The 22,484-nt window shown below is 39.9% G+C and overlaps 1 protein-coding gene across 1 annotated transcript; it reads left to right on the top strand.

The window, feature by feature from the left end:
• On the top strand, positions 1-20,983 carry CLTRN (collectrin, amino acid transport regulator). Its single transcript, XM_027901352.1, has 6 exons — positions 1-148; positions 512-570; positions 6,246-6,331; positions 12,663-12,779; positions 15,908-16,102; positions 20,157-20,983. Exons 1-6 carry the CDS (start codon positions 82-84, stop codon positions 20,311-20,313), a joined length of 681 nt encoding a protein of 226 aa, XP_027757153.1. The 5' UTR covers positions 1-81; the 3' UTR covers positions 20,314-20,983.
• Positions 20,984-22,484: the final 1,501 nt, after the last annotated feature.

Here is a 22,484-nt window from a genome sequence, read left to right as displayed (position 1 = left end):
ATCCTGGGTCACAGAAAGTTTAAGAGTGCTTTACAGGGGAGACTCGACTCCTTTTTGCCTCAACATTTCCATGCTGACGGGATGTTACGGGCTTTGCTGCTTATACTCTCTGTAGTTGCCATTGCTCATGCTGAGCTCTGCAAGCCAGGTAAGATTTGGAGCTGATTCCCATCGTTCCCCAAGTAAAGCAGCTATCAGATTATGACTACAAAGCTGCTAGCTTCTCAGATTTTTATTTTAACTGTAGTCTTCAGTTTGAAGATTGAAATGTTGAGCATTCACTTCTTTTAGGAGTTTGCAAATTAAGTATGGAAGTTGATCTCACTTAAAGAGGTCATGGTAAATCTCTGTAGGGCTCTTTTCATGCTAGTAAATTCTGTTCTCTTAAACAGGTGATCTGTTAAGACACATTTAGAAGCTGCTGTTTGTGAAATAATGAGGGAAGTAAATTATTTAAAATCTTATTTTTGCTGACTATCAATATATGTTTGCTTTTTTGTCTTTGTGTCAGATGCACAGAATGCTTTCAAAGTACGGATTAGCATCAAAAAAGCTTTGGGAGATAATGCAGTAAGTAAAGCATCTTTGCGTATTCTTCCTAACGGAATATCTGCCAAAATGGAAGCAATATGTACTGGAAAAGTTCTGGAGGCAACACAAGCAAATTGATTTACAGTGTTAATTGTAATAGTTTGCTGAAGTCATGATCCAGGGATCCATTTCTTGACATTTGACTAGCCCATTCCTTAAAATGTTATCCTTTAAGAGAAGTATAAATCTCAGTTGTTCGTAAAGATAATTTTCTTTCAAAGATTTGGGTTTTCTCCTCTGGAAGAGCGGTAGGGATGTTAGACTTTATGCATGAGAGGTGCTGCATAAATGTAAGCCTGTATTTTGGGAAAAGCACTTCTGCTCAAGAGTGCTGCTTGTAAAGTCAAGTATGTCTGGGAAGAGAAGCAGGAAAATATTTTTTTGGTCGTTATTAAATGGGACTTTATATCAGGCTCTCAGACAAGCATTAACTGTAGAGATCATTCAAGCATGTCTCATCAGTTCCCTACTAATGGAGGGCTTCAGATAGTGGCCTTTCTTCCCTGCAGTGGTGCACAGGCTTGTCTCATGAGGACTGCACTGCTTTGCCTTAATTCAGATCTTTGGGCTTAATGCAGAAGTACTGGTGTAAACAATAGGAGATACATGTAAGAGATTGGGACATTAGTTAACAGAATGGTCCTTCCTTATCTAAGGTACTGTTTAATACATTAGATCCCAGTACTTTGAAGTTTTCAATACTTCGGGCAAATCTGCGTCATGTTAACAGGCTCAGCATAAAATTAGATAGGAAATGTCTTGGACAGTCATCTCCACTGGAAGTGTGGTGCCTGATTATGTTATGAGCCCTGGGAAACAAAAAGCAGTAGGTTATATGTTATAAGAGATTGGTGATATGAGAAACTCCCTGTGACTGTAGAAGCTGTTCTAAAATTACCCTGAAATATCAGGTAATTTAAAGGAACATTAGCAGGGACCTAAGTTTCACTGATAACTTTATAAACCAGAAAAATAGCAAAGATTAATTCAAGATACCTGTTTAAGTAAATATCTGGAAATTTGTTCAATTAAACAGTAATGCGAGACTGGTTAATTTAAAAAATTATTAAAAATAGTATAATACTATGGCTGAAAATATGTCAAAATAATTATTGAAGCTCCTTTTAAAGATAACTGCTAATGTTTTGATTTAATCTTGGTTCACCATAGTAGCAAAGAATGAAAATTGCAGTTCCAAGTAATGTTCTTTTTTAGTACATTTTGCTTCTCCAGCTCTAGTAAAATAAGGGGGTTTTGTTTGATCATTTATAATTTTTTAAATTTTTTTATTCAAAAAGGGTATGAAACAAATCATTACTTTTAAAAGCCCTGTATATTGCAAGAAAAAAGCAATAACTGAGGAGTCTATATTTTTTTTTTAGAGAGTTGTTTATTTCATATAACAGAGTTTCACAAAGTGTGTGAAAGTGCTAAGAAGAGCATTTTAGAACACCAGCTAGTTGAAAGTGGTATGATGCCATACAAGATCACCCACAAATAATGAGCAGTTTATTAAGTGCACAGGTAGCAGCAATTCCTTTTCATAGCTGTTGCAAACTTCTCTGTGAATGACTGAAATTGAAAACTGAAACTACTATAAAACTGAAATTCATTTTGGTTAAAGAATTTGGGACACCTTACTTTTTTTTAATGTCATTTATTTGTTTTAGCAAAGAAAAGTGTAATACTGTCACAGTAGGACATGCCCAGCTTTGTTCATTCCCAAGTCACTTCAAGCTACACCATAACAGAAAGCCCTGATACTGTGAGAATTTTGCTCCAGGACTGGCAGGATAACTCCAATGTACATTCAGGGGCATAGAAAATCAGTTAGTGCAGCTTTTCACGTGGTTTAGTGCATGCCATCCACCTTGTGTGAGGCTGATAAAAACAGGACACCATTTTTTAATTTGTGCGTAAGGCAGACTGTACTTGGCAGCATGGACCTCCATTTAGTGTATTTATTTAGGTCTTATCACAATGGAGCTGGAAAGAGCAGCTCAGATGCAGTAAGTATTCAGCTGTTATCATTTTATTTGCAAATGATGGGTGTACTTGACAGAGCGTTGTTTGCTGATCGGTGAGAGGAAACATGGTGCCTGTAGGCCCAAATGGAAGGTGATTTATGAGTCTCTCTGAGGATGGTTTTACTTTATGAGTGGCTTCTGGATTAGCTGCTAGTCAGCAGAGGGGTAAAGAATTAAGTCAAAAGGGCCAGAGGCAACTCGGGAGTGAGAAGAAGTGATGTGCACTGAGAATTCTGTGTAACTTGGTGTCACCACTCATTTTAACTGTAAGAGTTGAAGAGCTGGCACCTCGGGGGCCGCAGCCAGGTGAAGTAGAAGGTGCACTGCCCTTCTGGCTCATGTATTCAGGCTATTTCTAGGGTAGGGGATGAAGAAGAGAAATGTTGACATACACCATGTGTCTTGCCACCAGATGGGACCCAGAAGTGTGTTTGTGTGTCCACTGCAGTCTGAATGGCTGTCTAATTAAAAACAGAACCATTCAAGAGGGAAGGGAACTTAAAGGGTCCTTAGTCCTCTGCTGCTCAAAGCCAGGTCAACATGGAAATCAGGTCAGGTTGCTCAGAGCAATCTTGTAATATTATAGTCTCATTCTACTCAAATTTTGTCTTCCTTAAAGCACTACTATAACATTTCACCCCATCAACAACCTACATTTATCATCTTTCACCATATATCTCATCATCATCTTTCAGTAACAGGCATTTAAGACTAACTTTCACAGTCAGCTATGTCTAATTTTGCTCCTTCTTAATTATAAAGGATGGCAGGTGCAACTGTGCCAAGATCTTTGTGTTGGTTTCTTTGCAGAGCAATTAAGATGGTAAACATTAATATTCTGATACCATCATGTAATCTGTCATTGATAACAGTTACATTTATAGCGTGTGGTTGCAAATGATATTTAATATCTCCTGTGTATCAGCAGAAAATGTGCAGCAGTAGCTGCACTGCAGAGGAACATCCTCAGTCATCTGCTGCACTCAGGCCTTTGCACTTGGAGGATAAAGATGAAACTGATAAAGGCCCATGGTAGAACAAATCAGGTCTACTGGAAGGTGTCCCTGGCATTGGAACTAGATGATCTTTGGGGTCCCTTCCAGTGCAAATAATTCTGGATTTCTTTGCACCTCTCTGACGGGAGAAAGCTGTTGATTAGAAACTTGTTTCTGTCAATTCGTGCCCACTTATGCTGAGTTCATACAGTTTGTTAGCTTAAAGGTGCTTTTGCCTTATTTTTCCTCCTCATTATTTTGCCTTCTCCCTGCATATTCCTTCATGCAGTCCTGTGTAGGGGTTCTTGTTCATATGGAGCCCACAGCCATCTCCATCTCCTTTACTTCCTGTCTCATCTCAATTTTCTTGGGACTTCTTACCCCTATTCCCAGAAGTTGTCTGCAGCATCTTCTCCTCACTCAGGCAGACCCCTGATTTCTGCTGAACTTTCTCTGCCAGTCTCCTTCCCCCATTTCTTGCAGCTTTCTGTTTATTCTGTCTTTTTTTCCAAGTGCTTGTTCTTTCAGCTGAGGCTTGAATTCCTCACTACAAATTATTTCCCCTGTTTTGAAATACCCTCTTAGTTACTGTGACTTGAAGGAGTCCCAAGCAAACACATTATTCATGAAAACTGAATACTAGATTGTGACAAACTGCATGTATATATGCATTGCACTAAACATAAACATATCAAATACATGTACTTGGAAGTGCTGCATTGCATTTGTGCCCATGTAAGCATGAAATGGAGTGTGCTTCATCATTATCCATTTTCAAGACAACTGATTAAATTATCTCCACTGATGTTTTAATCCACTGGGTAACAAATTATTTTTTTCTGTCCTTTTGGACCTGTTCTCAAAGACTGCAGATGGCATGTAGGGATTCAGTCCCTACATTCAGTGCCACATGCAGAAAAATAGAAGATCTTCCCTTTTAGTGCTGCAAATTGTGCTTCATGGTTTAAAATGCAGATGTCTTTAAAATGATGATAAATAGTGTTATGGCTCCCATCTGTATTAATTCCTCTACTAAATGATCTCTTTTTCTTTTAGTAATAGTTGCTCTCAATAATGTCATGTTTTCATCAGTGCAGTGGGATCAAAGTACAGGCTTTTATAATTTTTTTCCCAAAGAGTTTCTCTTGGGGTTTTTTTTTCAGTTGAAGTTCCCAGGCTGGCATGCATTATCACAATATGCTCCCAACTCCTTTCACAAGGCAAGAGGGGTGAGTCAGAACCCAGATTCTCAGCACTGCCGCTGGATTTTAGTGCTGCTCAAGTTGCCTGTTGCCCCAGCTTTGTTGTCCCTGTCTTACCACATCTCAGTGAGCCCATTTCACAACTCATCCTTTGTCTAGGGATGATAAACATGATCAGTATGACTTTCTGCCATTTAAATGATGGCCCTCTCTAGGTTCCCAGTCCACAGTTTGCCAGTGCAAAATGAGGGCTGCTGATACCGGAAAGTTGGATTCCTTTTTTTTCTGTGGAAGGGTTGCAGCTCCATGCATCCAAAATCAGAATTTAAAAACCAGAATTAAGATTTAGCAATGCTGCTAAATTTTGTTTGTTTGTTTGTTTACTGCTTTTTGATGTACATTGTTGTTTTTTGAAGGACCATAAAAAAGTAGGTTCATGATGTCAACAGAGTTAAGTATCCACACCATTTGGTTTTGGTTTGGGTGACTACAGAGCAGATTTTTTTAATGCTGAAAATTAAAGATGAAATTTGTGTTCTGATTGACTGAAAAAAGCTGTTTCTAACCTCCATTAATATAATTCCAAGGAACTAATAATCTTTGTAATCTGCTGAAAGGTGAAAGGGGGAATTCAATCAGTATGCCTCAGTCATGGCTCCTGTTATAAAAATGTAATAGATGCAGTTCTTACAGGTCATTAGAATTGCATATGTGAGTGAAAGCCCAGGGGAAGCCAGAGAAGCTGTCTCAGAAAACTAAAATTACAGAAGCATGATTTTTCATCAAGACAACAGAGACCAGTTTTTGGAACCTGTATTTTACTTCTTATTGAAGTAGTAAGGATGCTATTTTCTTTCTTTTGTCTTATACGCAATGTAGCAATTTGTGATGTAGTTGAGTCTTCTTACAAGGTGTACAGCAATAAGGCTGCAATATCATTTTAATTCCTGGTGTCCTGATGTCCAAATCCCAGAGAATACCTTCAACACAATTTTTTTTAAATTTATTTTTAGGCAGAGCTAAGTAGCCTTTGAGAGTGGAGTTAAGCCTTCTACTTTAACTTTATCCAGCAAAAGAGGCAAGGCCATGGGTGCAGCTGTGTGGGGAGAATTCTAATAATATAACTCGTCTTGGTACAAGAAACTTTACCTCTCCAGTTTGGTCAGATTTCAGAAACATTTGATTAATTCAGTTTTTTGAAACATTCTTTACAGTTTATATTATTTATATTACAGTTTATATTGTGCTGTTTTGTTTCCGCTAGAAGTCCTTTGTGCATACTAAATAATGGGCATTTATTTTCTTAGCACAACCAGAGAATTTAATAATTTTCTTGATCAATACAGCATTTCAAGTTCAATGGCTCTTTTGCCTCTCTGTACTGCCCAGCACTGGTGCTGAAACTAATTATTTTCCATCTTGCTTTACAGTATGCCTGGGATGCTAATGAAGAGTACCTCTTCAAAGCAATGGTGGCTTTTGCAATGAGAAGATATTCCAGCAAGAGCACAACTCAGTAAGCATCTACTCAGATTTGCCTTCTACATATGAACAATGCTGCATGTAGTGACTGTTCTCTGCTGTGCTGAACTGCAGAAATCATTATATAGAGATTCTAAAAGCAGACTGTTCCATTATATTTCTTTGACACCCAGATACTTGTTAAACATCACACTGTCTTAAGCAATGTTCAGTCTTTGAACCAGTATCCTAGTTGATGTGAAGTGACTCAGCTGTGGATCTCAGTGGGATGGTGCCAGTTCACTTTCAGAACAACCTGGCATTTGACACCTTCTGGAGACCATGCTGGGAGGAGGCAAAGGGACATGTTGGAAGGTCGAGAGAGACAGTGCAGATTTTTAATTAAGCAGCTTTGGTGCACACTATCTTAGAGCTCAGCTTCAGTAGGATGCTCAAGATGAGCTGACTCAGAGACCCGGAAGGTGGACAGCTCTGCCAGTGCTGTGCTCTGCTGGGTGTCTCTATCCCCAGGATCACAGCGGTTGAGTTACCTGGCATCAAGAAATTTCAGATGTTGCAGTTCAGATATAAATCAGCCTTTAATTGATTTTGGGATTAAATCTGCCCTGAAGTATTGAATATTCTTCTCAGGCTTCTGATCCTTGCTACTCTATGAAATTAGATACCAGATTAGACAGACCGTTTAGCAAGCTGTATTTTCAGTGTGTTCTTATCTTTCTTAAATGAAAAACCTTGTAAGTGCATTTCCATAGCCCTATTTTTCTTTTTTTCATCATTTTTCAATCTGAAACAAAAGACTTGGGGTTCTGGTAGGCTAATGAGGATAAGGTTCTCAATTTACTTAAAAATAAAACTCCTTCAGACTGTCATTGCATCAGATGAAACATATTCTGCATTTGCAAAGATATTAGTTAACTTTAGTCACATGATGATTATTTGGTTGCTGCACTTCTGTTAAATAGAAGGGGATTTCCCCCTCCATGTAACTGGAATGTTTGATTCCTTGCTATTTCATTTTAATTCCTCAGGAGTGATCTCCTTTGAGCAAGAGAGCCATTACACCAAGCTTAACAAAAACAGCCAAGTGTGCTACTAAACCCAATTAAAATGGCACTTTAATAAATGAGTTCAAGATACAAGCTAATTACAAATTATTCTGTAGGGCTTTTTCTCAGTTTTTCAAATTAGAAAAGTTTTCATCCAGCATCTGATCCATAAAGATTTGCTTTTGTATACTTTTTTAAAATTATTCTCTTCTTTCAAAGTCATGGTGCTTTCACAAAGCACTGTGGTTTTTGGCAGAATCAAATCATACTAGAAAGGTTGGTGCAGGAATGGGAAAAAAATCAAGCCAGAATGAAAGGAGTTAAATTTGTAATGGCAGTTATCTGTACCCACTCTGGGAAATCATAGAATACTCACTTAATTCAATTTTCCACCAAGACAGCTTTTGCTATGGACAAATATGATGATGTCAGTGTTACTCCAGTTTGGAGGTGGTCTCGCAATTTCCTGCTACTAAGTTGTTTGGAAAATAAGTCAGTATAATATTTGGAAACAGTTAGGTTTGACCATCTTTAGCTCTTTCTAAGATGGCCTTGACTTCCTCATGGGGTATAACTTGTTGAGGTGTACCTTGGAGGTATAACTGATAACTCATCTAGGACTTAGAGATACCTTTATGGTCATGTACAGACAGCATGTCAACTGAAGGGCAGCTGTGCAGCTCTGAGATCTGGTACAACTTCTCAGCAACAGGCTGAGGAGTATCCTATGCACAGATCTCTCCCAAATCCCAAGAGACCTCAGAGCCCCTCTTCAGTGACAGAGAGACCAGACAAACCTCCCAATATACCTCAAATAATCTACCTGTTACATGGGAGCAGGAAGGCTGTGGAAACCTCCATCCTGTAGATGTGCTGGAAATAACACACCCCTTCCCACACCCCTGTGGCTGGCAGCTGGAAGGCAGGAGTGCCAGTCCCTCTCCATCTCCTCTGCAGTGGGAATGGAGGTGTGGGGGCACTCAGGATACAGCAGCATGCTGTGCACAGGAATGGCACTCTGGCATAGCTGGTGAGGATAGTGGCAGAGGCTTGCAGTGCAGTGAAGAGGGAGGCAGAAGCAGGATCTTGTGGCAAAGAAATTACATTACACTACTGGCAAATAAATTGCATTTTACTGCAGGAGCTTTTGCAGGCAAATACCAACACATTTTCTTCAGGAGCTGTAAAAGACAAACGACCAATTATTCTGTCATAAAAGAACAAATTGCCTGTGACTGCATTCTGGTAGCATTTAAACTTACCCAAATTTTGCATCTGGTTAACTGAAGATTTTGAAAAATGCACCATTATTTTACATAACTAAATACGGGTTCTGCCAGGATATACATTATGCACGTGGCCATAGCCAGGATGTGACAAACCTTTATTATCCCCTTAATTTCTAACACACCCACAGCCCTCAAGTAACCCACAGCCACAACTAACTCCCACATGAGACCAACTGCCATTAACTTCAGTGAGCTGGATCAGGCCCCAAAATCATTTGTGTGATGGATCAGGGTAACCATTGTTGCAGTCTGTCCCATAGTTTTTGATATTCAAAGGTCACCTTTTGGTAGGCTTCTGAAGCTGGATAAAAGCCAGCTGGTGATGACAAACATTTGAATGTGTTGCTGCAAACAGCAGTTGATGCTGTTGTTGCCCTTGTGTAGCCACTGAGTGACCCAATGCAGAATGGACAGGATGGCATGTTACATCTCGAGTTCTCTAAAGTTAATTTCTAAACTGAAATTTAATAAGTCATGGAGCAGTGTTTAATGTTTAAAAGGCTTGTCAAATTTTCAAGTTTGTGTGAAACAGAAGAAATATACGATCCATCAAATAGCTTAGTAACTATTATTACAGATCAAATAAATACTTCTTTTTCAGTGGTGAATTAAACCTCCTTTATTTCCTTTTACATGCAGGCTTTCAATTGATTCTCAATACATACGGTCATGAACTACATCAGCCAACCTTTGATCTCTCAGTGTTAAAAAATTATTGTCTCTAGTCTGTGTTTCTCTAATCTGTGACTCATTTAAAATAATATGCATCTCTTTTGGGCGTGAGACTAATTAATCTTTAGAACAGAAAGAATGTAATCGCATTTGCTTTCATTCAAGTAACAGAATCTACTTTGGGTACATCTTCCCCTCATTTATAGTTAAAAATAGCAGCAGTTTTCCTCCAAAGTGACCAGCAAAAAATTAATCAACACTATCCATCTTCCTAAGACCATCTATTTTTGATACTAAAAATATTGTGACCATTGATAACAACAAAATAAGCTTCTAGAGTTAAAGCTGTTACATCAAGGTGATCCTGTGACTGCTGCTCATGAAAGAGGAGAAAATAACATTCCTTTGCAGGAGCGGCTGCACAGCCCTGGGTTGGAAGAGTCGTGATGCTTTTGGAAGAACTGGAGATGGGCATTCAGGACATGAGACTGTGGTTCTTTCATGAGCTAATGGCTGTTGTAGGCACCTGGCTCCCTTTGAGTCTCTGGTAGCTGTTTCTCACCCCTAAATCTTCCTTTAAATCTCCATAAGGAACAATGGTGGTATTTTAGTGCCAGGAACTGCCAGGATTTCCTGTACTCTACTCACTGGTGTTCACTTGCGTATATTAAAGGAAATGCAATTTTGGACTTTTGCCGTGGTGCCATAAAGCCAAAGATCTTGTCATTTTGATGATAACAGACTCCTGCAATCTCCATGTGAGAAGTCTATCAACTGCTAAGGAAAAAGAAAGATGTCCACATATATGTTTACAAATACAGTTAATTAGTGCATAGGAAAGCCATGTTTCTCAGATCTGTACAGTGTGATGGCACAGCTGCAATGCTTCTGCATGTTGTGAATCAGACCTGAATGCAAACAGTGCAGGAGAAGAAAAAAGGTGCACCTGCTGCACAGACATTGCCACATTGGTGCTTGTTGAACTAGTCTGTTTTGGTGTTTATTCAATCCCCTTTGAATTTCTTGTGAGCTGTATTACTCTTTTTGGGGCCTGGAAGGATTTATGGCATTTGGATTCTGCTGATGAAAAAGTGGTGGCAATGAAGCCAAGTTTTGGATGCTTGTAATTGTGCAAGGATTTTAGACCAACAGGGAGCAGAAAGGCAGCAAAATTTACATATCCTAGTGCAATCCCTGCTGCCCAATTGATTCAGTGCTGTTTGTTCTAGAGAGAGATGCTGCCCCTGTTGTGACTGATTGCCCTGTCTCATGCTGAAAGCCTTGGCACTGAGGAAAGACCCCAGGTTGAAGAGTCTCTGAAAGAGAGTGAAAAAGGCAAGGTGTTCTGCCAGTCCTTGTCTACCAAATTTATCTTTCTCTTTGGGGATCAAACTTTCCTCACTTATGCCATTTCAAGAACATCTGTAGGGCAGCACACTCCCAAATTTTCCACCCAGCCCAGTGTTTGATTGCACCACAGAAACTGCAGCTTTGGGAACTATGACATAAAGTTTTGGGTCCTACTGTTATAAATTCCCCTGATAGAAAACTTCCTCTGTAGATAGTTTTAGATATTCTGTGAAGTCAGCAAAAGTTTGTCAGCCACCAGCCAAAAGTAGGCTTTTTTTCCCTCCCCTCCTGTATATTTTGTGCTTTGTTTTTGTTTTGTGAAGAATAAATCTGCTTTTATCTTCTGACTGTTGCCAGCAAACTGATGTGAACATCTTTTCAAATTCCAGAGGATGGCTTTCCTCTTTTATCCGTAAAAATTCTTTGTATTTCCAAATTGATACAGTTCCAGAGAGGTAAAAGTGAGCATTTCAGCTCCGCAAAATCCACTTTATTGCATATCTCTCTGGAATGTGCACTTGTGGCTCAGAATGCCAATCATATCCTGGGCTGCATCAGAAGAGGTGCCACCAACAGATTGAGGGAGGGGATTCTGCACCTCTGCTCTGCTCTGGTGAGACCCCACCTCCAGTACTGCATGCAGCTGTGGGATCACATCCAGAGTAGGGCCACCAAGATGACTATAGGGATGGAACACCTCTCCTATGAGGAAAAGATGAGAGAATTAGTTTCGTTCAGCTTGGAGAAGAGAAAGCTCTGGGGTGGCCTTATAACACATTTCAGTACCTGAAAGCAGCTTACAAGGAGATTGAGGGACTTTTTACTAAGGTCTGTAGTGACAGGACAAGGGGTAACAGTAATAAACTGTAAGGGGGTAGATTTAGGTTAGATATTAGGAAGAAATTTTTTACAATAAGGGTGGTGAAATACAGCATCAGATCCAAGGGAAATGCCCCGTCCCTGTAAGCGGTCAGGGCCGGGTTGGATGGGGCTTTGAGCAAGCTGGTTTAGTGAAGGGTTTCCCTGTGCGCGGAGGGGGGTTGGAACTAGATGATCTCCAGGATCCCCTCCATTCCAAGCCGCATCCCTCATGCCCGGTCCCCGTTCCCGTTCCCGCCGCGGGCCGGGCGGCGCTGGCGGGCATGGCCGGCAGGTGGCGCTGCCCGCAGGGCGCGGCGGTGACCCTGGAGCTTCCTTGGCTCAAATAAATACTCGTGGTGATGCCACGCCAGGAGGGTTTGCCGATGGTTCCGACACTACTGGTGCTAGCGTCAGAAACCCCATTTGTAAGAATATGAAGAAAGGCGTTTCGCACAGCGTTACACTGTATGCCCTGAAAAGCTCTGTGCCTACACCCTTCCACTAAAAACTTCACATAAAGCTGAGCAATCTTCCTTTAAAATAGATAATACACTTTTTTTTTTTTTTCCCAGCATAAGATAAAAGGCATAGGCCAGTAGAATGACTAAATTTAGCTTGTTCCCCCTACTCTGCCTGGCTCAGTGAACAAAGATATCAAAAAATTCAATTCCACTGTTCTTCCTTCCAACAGATATATCTTGTAGAAGAACTGCACTCACTTGACAATCATGTAGGGAATTCCCAATGCCTGTTCCTTGGGTATTTGCTGTCAAAACCAAAATTCTTAATTCATTAATGCATTTGCCTCATTATATGGTCTTTGTGACAGCCCTGATGATTAATATTCAAATATGTATTTTTCCATTTGATTATGCTAAATGTATGTCCAAGACCATGCAAGTTTGTAAAAATTTATTTGAAGACTTGTTTCTTAGATTTTTTTTTGTCATATTTGGAAGTGAGAAATGCTGTGAGTGATGTTTCTTTCTTGAGCATTAACTGTTAACTTTTTTTTAAAATGAGATTTCTAAAGGGGGGCTTAGATGAGAGCAATATTTGAAGAAAATCTAAAATATTTCCATAATTCCTTTCATGCATCTTTAATGTTTTGTTTTGTTTTGTTTTTTTTCTTTTTAACTACCTGCAGAATTTCCAACGTGCTGCTCTGCAATGTGACAGACCGTGTGTCGTTTTGGTTTGTGGTCACAGATTCTTCCAAAAATGTGACAACTGTTCCTGGAAGTGTGGTAGAGGCAGCCATCAGGTACAGTAACTGCTTCTGCAACCTTTTCTTCCTTGGTTACTGAGGATACTTTCTCTCTCTGGGCCTTGTATGAATGAGCACACTTCCTCTTTAAGGATGAATTAATCCAAGTAGTTAAAACACCAAGGAGTCAGTACTCTTTCATGAACGTGAGATCAGAGGATTTTTTAACAGTCCCACAGAATGCAAAGCCTGTGAGCCTCGGCATTAAAACTTTAGAAAGAGTCTCTGTTAATGCTGGAGACTCAGAAGAAATTTACTCCCTTTCCAGAGCCCTACCTATGATTTGCTTTTTGGTGTGTGACATATACAGTGCTCTCATCCAACTGCTACATTTACCAGCAAGAGAGCCTTCTCCCTCAGATGATGGAATTGCACACTTTCTGGGTGGAATTAATGTAATTTAACTTTCACTGCATGCTACATGCACATCTATACCTGGACTAATGAGCATAGGCTCCCTTTCGGTGCTTCTCACTAACAGTTCAACTGATTTAATTTAGAAGTTGAGCTTTCACATGAGAAGAGCTCGTGTGAACTCCTAGCAGAGCTGGCTGTGTCCCAGCCTGGCTTAAACAACTTTATGCTCACATTCTTTTCATACCAGCTGGTTCTGGAATGCCAGTCAATATCATAGCTGAGCATTGCTTGCACAAAGTACTGTGTGGTACAAATCAGTTTGCTTTCTACTAAAAATCACACTCTATAGCAAATAAAAGCGAGAATGTGGAGCTGATGAGGGAAAAAGAAAAAGTGGGTAGTCTGGCTTCAGTGGTCCACCAAACCTTCACAAGGGGTTTATAGGGATGAGTCCTACAAGCTGCATAACATTTCTCAAGCACAGGGTGGAAAACGGACCTCTTTGTTTTCAGGCATTCTGTGCTCTGTCTTGAAAATTCATGTTATCTCTGTGGAGGTGTAATGCCTAATTCCTGATGAATGAGTATGCCTTCTTTTGGAAAGATTAACTTAAGCTTATGAGCAGATTAAACTACTTCCTACAGAGACACCAAACAATAGCTTCATAGCATTAGTGGAGGAAGCAGATTATTTATTCACTGAAGCTCTCTGTAAGAGTGCTGGAATGCAGGGTTTTTGCATTTCTGTTATTCTTTGATACACTCAGTAGCATAAGCTGATTTATTTAAGTCTTTTATGTGCCCCATTCGGCACAGAAATTGGATGCTATTATTGTTTGGTTTTTTTACTGTTGTCTGTCTCCTGACAAACAATATGCTATTTATGAAAAGTTTTAATTCCTATCTAATTTAGAAAAAAAGAAATAAAATGGTCTATAAAACTATAATACTTTTTGTTCAGTTGCTTCTGATTGCAGGCCTCCATACTAAACCTTTACCCTAATTCTTCATACTGTGGTAGCACATAAGAACACTAGCCATGGACCAGAATTTTGTTGCACGATATTTTCTACAAAGTAAGAATAAAGAGGAAGGTAAACTATTTCAGAGCTCTTTATGAGAGTCAAGATCTTACATAATTATACACGAGATATAGTGATGCATATACTAACATGAAATGCACTTGTAGTTGCCTGCATGTGTATGTAATTCTGAAACTCCAGCCATTAGATGAGGGTGAACAATGCTTATTTCATCTGTTCACAATGATCCTTTCATATCAGTAAGGATGGAAATCTTTTCTAAATGACAGCTTACCATATAATGAGTCTTATAAAATGCCATGGCTTTCAGTCCTCTCCAGGAATGTTGGCTTTCCATTACAACTAAGAACTTCCTGTCTAAGAGACAGCCAAACATGATGATTTCCAAGAAAAGAAGTTTGAAAAATCTTACCTGTATTTCCCATACGTCTTTTCTTAGGAAATACTTGCTGTGTGGTAAATAACTTTAATTTTATACAAAAAAGAGCTGCTTTAATTCATACAACTGCAATCAAAAGAAACTTCTCAAGACCAATACATGTAACACATTTTCTCAAAAATTTTTGATTTTTTTTAAACAGCTAATGAAAGATACTGCTAAAATCTCTGACGGCTGCTTAGATTCAGATCCAGAACTACCTGCAAATGATTACAGGTAGTGAAAATGGGTGAAGATACCCCATTACAGGGTAGCAATTGTACTACTCATGTGAAAAAGTGTATTTCTCAGACCTACGGTTTTTCTTAGTGGAAAAAAATGTGCAAAATACAAATCCCTTTAGCTGCATCCTGCAGAGAAGAAGGACATGTTGACAATAGGAGTGGATTCTTTTGGAGCAAACTGTATTCTGTTCTTCATGGATCTAAGAAGATTTACAGCAGGAGGGGCAGATGTACTGGCCCATAACATGCAGGATGGTTCAGTTTGAGAGACCAAGGGGCACTATAAGTAAATCCCCTGAGCATTGCAGGGTATATCTGCCACTCCCATGCTAATCTTGAATGCTGCATCAGCAAGACAACAGAGACACTCTTACTAATTGCAACCTGCTGTATATTCAGTGCATGGTCCAAACCAGAAATAAATAATAGTTCTGTACTTCAGGTCTCATCTGTATTTCCCAGTTTTTCAGATAGATATATATGAAAATCTATTGTTCGAAATGTTGGAAGTGTGTGGGCCTCTATGGATTACTGACAAGGTCTGTGTTAAAGTGAAGGTCTGTGTAATCCTACCAACATCATAGAATCATAAAATCATAGAATCACAGAATAAGTTAGGTTGGAAAAGACCTCCAAGACCATCAAGTTCAACCTTTGGCTGATCACCACCTTATCAACTGGACCATGGAACTAAGTGCCATGTCCAGTCATTTTTTAAACTCCACTACCTCCCTGGGCAGCCCATTCCAGTGCTTAACCACCCTTTCAGTGAAGAAATTCTTCCTGTTATCCAACCTGAATCTGCCCTGGTACAGCCTTAGGCTGTGTCCTCTTGTCCTATTGCTAGTTGCCCGGTAGAAATGGCCAACCCCCACTAAAGGTAGACAACATTCACAGCCTTTAACTCATCATGCTAGATCAGATTCAGTCTTGCCAAACTTGCAGCACATTAATGAAAAATCCTTTTATTTTTTCCTGTGTTTTTAACTTATCCAATATCTTTATAAAGAGTTGTGATGCTATTTTTTTAATTGTTATTATTATTATTTTTATTTTCATGAAGGATGAACCGGAACAGAATCAACAGTGCCTTTCTACTGAGTGACAAAACACTGCAGTTCCTGAAGATAACCTCAACCTTATCACCTCCTGTTGAACCCTCTACGCCTGTCTGGCTTATTGTATTTGGTGTTGTTCTTTGTCTCATTGTGGCTGGGATTGTTTTCCTCGTTGTTTCAGGGATTCAGAAACGCAAGAAGTAAGCGGCTTAGCCTTTCTTCTATTTTAATGGAATATTGGCTAGTTAAGTCAGCTGAGCTGGTTTTGTGTTTCAGAGCAGCCTCAGAGAAACTGTAGCTGTGCTCCCTTCCCTTCCTAGGTTAAGACAACATGTTCCTTTTCTGAGGAAAGGGGTTAAAATTTTTAACAGTGAAGTATAGATGCCTTAGTAATGCTGGGATGTAATAAAGAAATGGGGAGTGTGAGAGCATGATCCTGGAGGCCACCTAACTAGAGATGAGCTTTACAAAGACATTTGGTGTCAATCTTCCTGAGGTCTGTTATGCCAGAGGGGACCCTCCTCTGACAGACTACCCACGTAGCTACCAGGAGGGAGAGGGCAGTGACTGAGCTCCTTCCAGGGCAGTAGTGCCAAAATTTGGCAGGGCTGAAAAAAACGTTGCTGCTGCAGCTTGAGAAGAACCAGTAAAGAACACAATAATGATTAATGTATGGCCAAAGAGGGCCTGCTCAGTGGAACGGTCTGTGGGTCTCACCTACTATTCATGACCTGATGAATCCGGAGCACCCAGCCCTTCACAGGTTCATGGGCAGATCTCCCCATGGGCCTAGATATTTGCTGTCTGGGTAGGAGAAAGATACTCTCTTTTCCTCTCAGTTTCTGCCCTGTGGTGGCACTGGTGAAAAAGAGAAGGCTATTCATGCTTCCCTCGTGTGAGCATGCTGGAGGAACACAGAGAGTAGGTGGAGTTTTGATCCTGCCATCTCTGTTGGCTCTGACTGGGGCATAAGGAATAGAAATTTCTCATCTGAGTTGAGATTCTACCATACAAGTTCAGCTTCTGCCATGCTTTAGGCTGCCATAGAGGTTAGGTTAACACAAAATTATGACTTCAGCAATAGATTCATACAAGAACAGCAGAAGAACTGAAAAGGTAAATTTCTGATGAAAACTAGATGATGTTAAAATCACTGACTGTGTGATAGATTTCATCCTCAAATATATCAGAACAAGGGATTAATATAAGAAAAGCTGTGTGTTGCAGAGACTGTTGCTTTCTGCTTCCTTATTATCTTGAAAAACATTAAAAGACCTGAGAAAAACACTTATTAAGGTTAAAGTGCTTCTCATAGACAGTTTTTAGTAGTGTAGTTAGAATCCCCAAGTTATATATTGCATTCACAGGAGTTTCATGAATTTCCAAAACCTCTTTCTGTTTTCAAAAAGCCCCAAAATTCAAAAAAGAATAGATGAAAGGGGGTGTTGGGGGAAGAGTCTGGGCAGGGACTTGGAGTATATGGATAGTTTTAACCCTGTCACAACCACGTTGTATGGATTGAGTTATTTCATGCCTTGAACACAGGCAACTCTTCTGAAAAAAACAGAGAATAATGTTGCTACCTGAAGCCCATACCTGCCCTCTGTGTCATATCATGGCTCTGTGTGTCCTTATAGTGCCTGACTTAAAGGGGTTCTTTGAACATTTCAAGTAAGTGTAATATAAATAAACTATGCTAAATAGCTATGATTTTTCTAGCTAAAACAATAATTTATGCTTCATATCTTGCTGAAAGATGGAATTTCCTCTCTGTATTTTCAAAATAATTCAGCAGAACTTGAGCATTTCCCCTCAATGTGGTGTAAACTACATGGCATACCACCAGGCTTGTTGCAGCCTGCTTGAGGTCACTTGGCACCCTCCCTGTCTCATATTTTTGTCATTTTAGTTGTTACACTTCTTTTCACTTCTCCCACTGTTTTCCTACTCTACCTGTATATATAACCTTTCCTCAGAGCAGATTTGTTTGTGGCCGAACTCTAACCCTCCTTTCACATCAATAACATCTGCAAGCAGGGGCAGGGGAATGAGAGAGAGAGTGAGCACATACTTCTTCCATCTATTGTTGCAAAGACTGGAGTGGTAAAAAGAATGACCTGGGCTATTTTGTTTCTTAAGAAAAAGAGCCAGACATCAGAGAAGAGAATTTCAGAAGTGCTGATCTCTTTTTCAGTCACCAAAGTGAGTGATCAGGTTGTCAAAGACTTGAGAATGTCCAGTAATTAGTTTTCTCAGAAACCCAACCAGAGCTTACATAATGGGAACTCTGTTGCCTAGGAAGCTGTGTTGGACATCTGGCCCCAAGGATGGTGTTGACTTTTCATAAATCTGGCATTTTGTCTTTAAATGCCTTTAAAGTACCAGTTAAATACCTCAGTTCAGATAAGTCCAAAAGTAGGTGCTTCAGGCTGTTGATGCTCAGGGTGGCAGGGAAGAATGATTGGCCTGCAAAGGGGTTTCAGTATTGAGTTAGACTCATGTGTCATTTCTTGAACTTAATTACGTCTTCACTATGCATCGCTGCCAACGTGTAAAACTGCAAGTGCAGCTTCCTGCAGATTGAGGAGCTCCCCGTGACTGTAGCCCTTGTCTCTGCAGTGGGCTGGATCAGACACACTGTCTCCCAGCCTTGTGTTTGTTCTTCTGTCATTGCAGCAGTAGGACACCTCCCTTTCCAGTAATAGATTTGCCATATACCTAGGGCAGGACTATCCTCTGTTGTCTATCCTGAACTAGCCTGAAATCTACACCTATCCCCCCAAAATCCCATCTGCAACAGAGGCCATAAACATTTGCCTTGGGAAGAGTGAAAACGGAGTAAGCACATGGTCTTTCCCTTTATTTGTCTCCCAGCATCTAATTTGCAGCTGTGGGCCTTCCTGAGCTGGATTTGGTCTTCATGTATTGGGTTACGTACAGTGTTTTCTCTTCCCTTAACTTGCTGAGTCTCCTCTTGATTCATAGAAATTTTTAGCTTCTCCTAATTCCTCTGGCAATGGGTTCCACACGTCTTCTACTCCTCTGATTTCTTTTGAACCTGCTTTTTAGTAACTTTTATGTTACAGTTTTGTATTAAAGAACATTCCTCTTATCAGTGTGAGAGCAGATACAGCAGCCAGAGGTCAGAGGTTTCTGCTACTACACCCCAGGTTTATTTTAGCAAGTCTGTAATGCCAAGAATCTTCCAAAGGCCAATAAAATTTTATCATTGTTAATGTTGCTGTTATTAGCAGTTACACTGAGTCAGATTTTTATGATTGTCCCGAGTCAGATTGTTACAGTACATGCTGTGGGATAGGAAGAAGCACTGCAGCTGACCTTTGAGTTTCTTATCCTCTGAAAGTGCTGATGATGCAGGCTGAAAAGTACATCAGGTTTTTCAACTATGAACTAGTAGTTCTCAAGGTCAGAATAAATCTGGAATTAAAGGAATATTGTGACATGTTGACTGACATTTCACTATTACATCTTCTCATGGGTTTATTTTTAGAATTTTTTTTTTTAGATTTCTTTTTAGTTTAGATCATTTTTAATTCAGCAACTATTTTAATATGTTTTCTGGGAGAACTGAATCTTGAAAAAGTGAAAGCCATGCAATTGATTTATCTAGAAAATAAAAACATAATATACTGGGTAAGAAGGGGGATGTTAATGAAGTTTGAAGAAAAAAAGATTTGCAGCATTAAGAGTACCTAACTTCTGGAGAAGATAATACTGGAGTGTGAGGACACCCAAGTCTGTGCATTTGGAGACTATAGTTAGTCTAAGGCTGACTTGTTTCTAAAAAGTGTGCTTTAATTTGTACACATCGTGGGATGGAATCTATGACATACATTACAGGGCCAGATTAGATGTTTAGTCCAGTCCTTCCTGATGTAAAATAAAAACAGATTTAGGTATTTTTTTGATTTTGGTTTTGCACCAGATTTTCCTTCTGCACCCTCCAGTAATTTTACAGAATAAGAAGGTGAAATATTATTTAAAACATACTTACAACATGTTTACTTTGGGTTTTCTGTTTCCCAGTTCTGAGGTCAAACCACTAAACTAGGACATCCAATCTCCAGCCCTCCCATTTTACATGGTGTATTTACAACAGCAAAGATAAAATCACAAGATTACGCCTTTAAGCTACAACAAACTTCTGACTAAACATGCAGTTTTCTGTCTGTGGAATCATGATGAGTGATGCAGGTCAACAGAATAAGATGATTTTTTCTTTCTTGTTTTTAGAAAGAATAAAGAGTCAACAGAGCGAGAAAATTTAGAAGAGAAAGTTGAAGTGACAGTAACATTAGAAAATGGGCTGCCTTGTGAAGTGCTGGATTTAAAACCAGGCCACATTAATGGTGTCTTTGCAGCAGATGATGAACGGTTCACATCCTTATGAAATGCTGCCATTGCTATCTGGTCGTTTTCCGAGAGACTCCTGTGCCTACCTTATCTCGACACTACTCCTGAATGTCAAATGTGAAGACAAGAAAAACATCCTTTAATTTAATTTCCCTGGAGAGAACCTTTTGCTGATAACACATACACTTGAACTTCCATTACAAAGCTTTTGTTCATGAACAACGCAAATGAGAAGGCCTCAGATAATATCCAGAAAAGATTTCCAGAAGATGTGTGACAGAACAGGGCTCAAACCTGCCATGTGTCAGGCATTTAATATTTAATGATTATTTAAATATGTCCGTTGCTTTTTGTCCCTGATGTAAATGTGAAACTGCATTATTCCTGAATGTCACTGGGGAGATCATCTATCATTGTCAATTCTTGATGGGTTTTCTTTCAAGCCATATGCAAAAGTTTCTCTGTAAAAGTACTTTTGTTTTCTGATATGTAGTATGCCTTTGAATGGAACAGTGATCAGTGCATGAAAGTTTTCATTTATTGAGAAACAAAAAAGTGAGCTCTCACAGCCTCTGTGAGACCAGGTCAAAAAGCATGTGGGGCATCTGTAGCTTTGAGGATAGCAAACATCTGCTACTAGAAGTGTTTTTCACTTAATGAAGTCATAGAATAGATAACCTGGAAATTAAAGCTTCCAAACTCTAAAATTTGTAGAAAATAAAAGTTGCGACAAAGGGCAGATTTTCCAAAGGTGCAGTCTGTGTTTAGCAGCCCAGCTCTCATTAAATCAGAGAATCAAAGAATGGCCTGAGTTGGTAGGGACCTTAAAGGTTATCTAGTCCCAAACCCCCTGCCATGGACAGGGACACCTTCCACTAGACCAGGTTGCTCAGACCTCTGTTCAGTCTGGTCTTGAATGCTTTCAGAGGTAGGACAATCACAACTTCTCTGGAAACCTGTTCCAGTACCTCACCGCCTTCACAGTAAAGATTTTTTCCTAATATCTAATCTAAACCTCCTCTAAGTTTTTCTCTCTTGTCCTCTCACTATGTGCCCTTGTAGACAGTCTTTCACAACTCCTTGAAAAAAACCTTCCTTACATTTTTTAATAAAACAAGAGTAGATTTCCAAGGCATGGCCAGCATGGGGTCAGATGAACCCTCATGTGACCGCTGGATAGCTTTTGTAAGGATTCAGTATGTGAAACACCAGCTCCTAGTCTTGGTGCACCAAACCCAGATGAGAACATGTTAGTGGTAGTGAGTCAGCAGAGACCGTTCAGACCTGTATTTCCTACCTGGCTGGGAGTAGAGGACATCAAGTAGTGCCAGACCCAAACTGCATTGGTGGATTGCTTTGAAGTCAGCTGTGCATACAAACAGTGCTATCTGTGCCCTAATCCCATTCCCATCTAAATTGGTGAAAAAAATCGGCCTGTTTTCAGAAGAACTGTGCCTCAGAAAAGGAGATTTGTGTATGTGGGTAACCGTACACAGAGAATGGAAATGTGTTGAAGCAAAACACAGTATCTGCAGTTACCAAACAGCTGCCCACAACACTGAAGGCAGGATTTGATCATTAAGCATCCTGTTTCCAGTGTCATGTTTAGAGTCAATATTAGAAAACTTGTTTACTTTTTAGGATTATTCCATTAGGCTCCTCACCAACAGGAACAGGCTTAAACAGAGTGAAAGTTGCTAAAGGACCATCCTGAATGACATCCTGAAGGGTACTGGGTTGTTTCCCACTATACAATCCTTCAGCATTTTGTCTGTATTGAGCATCTTTGGCTATCCACTTGACTCAGCACTGGCTCTTGGGAACACTGTGAGCAGAAGGGGAGGAATGGGAAGGAGAAGGGAAAGCATCGGGGTAAAGGGAGAAAGCTGAGCAAGGGAAACTTGAGGCTAGGGGAGTCAGGGAAAAGGAAAGCTAAATGCAAAATAAAACTATGGAACCCAGTGATCATTTGCCTCACATAGTGTCTTCTGTCACATTTATCTTTGACATCCTGATGGTGGGTCCCTCTGGACAAGGACTGCATCTTCTCTGGGTCTCAGAGGGTGTGCTGCTCTATTCTGGAAAAGGATTAATAAAGTCAGTTACGAGTGATAATATCTCAGTGCTCAAAATTACCATCCACAACATGTAGATGTATTTCTCACAGTAATGTCCAAGATGAAGCTTGCCAGTGTTGGAGGGAAGATA

Source organism: Empidonax traillii, unplaced genomic scaffold, assembly GCF_003031625.1.
Source record: "Empidonax traillii isolate 1590-97213 ecotype Southwest subspecies unplaced genomic scaffold, ASM303162v1 scaffold778:size296861, whole genome shotgun sequence".
NCBI lineage: Eukaryota > Metazoa > Chordata > Aves > Passeriformes > Tyrannidae > Empidonax > Empidonax traillii.
This window is presented reverse-complemented; position numbering and strand designations above follow the sequence as displayed.

Excerpts from the sequence above, each read along its gene's own strand:
- CLTRN (XM_027901352.1), top strand. The coding sequence starts at position 82 with ATGTTACGGGCTTTGCTGCTTATACTCTCTGTAGTTGCCATTGCTCAT. Across the intron at positions 571-6,245 it reads AAGCTTTGGGAGATAATGCA|TATGCCTGGGATGCTAATGA; the intron begins GTAAGTAAAGCA and ends CTTGCTTTACAG. Across the intron at positions 16,103-20,156 it reads GGGATTCAGAAACGCAAGAA|AAAGAATAAAGAGTCAACAG; the intron begins GTAAGCGGCTTA and ends TCTTGTTTTTAG.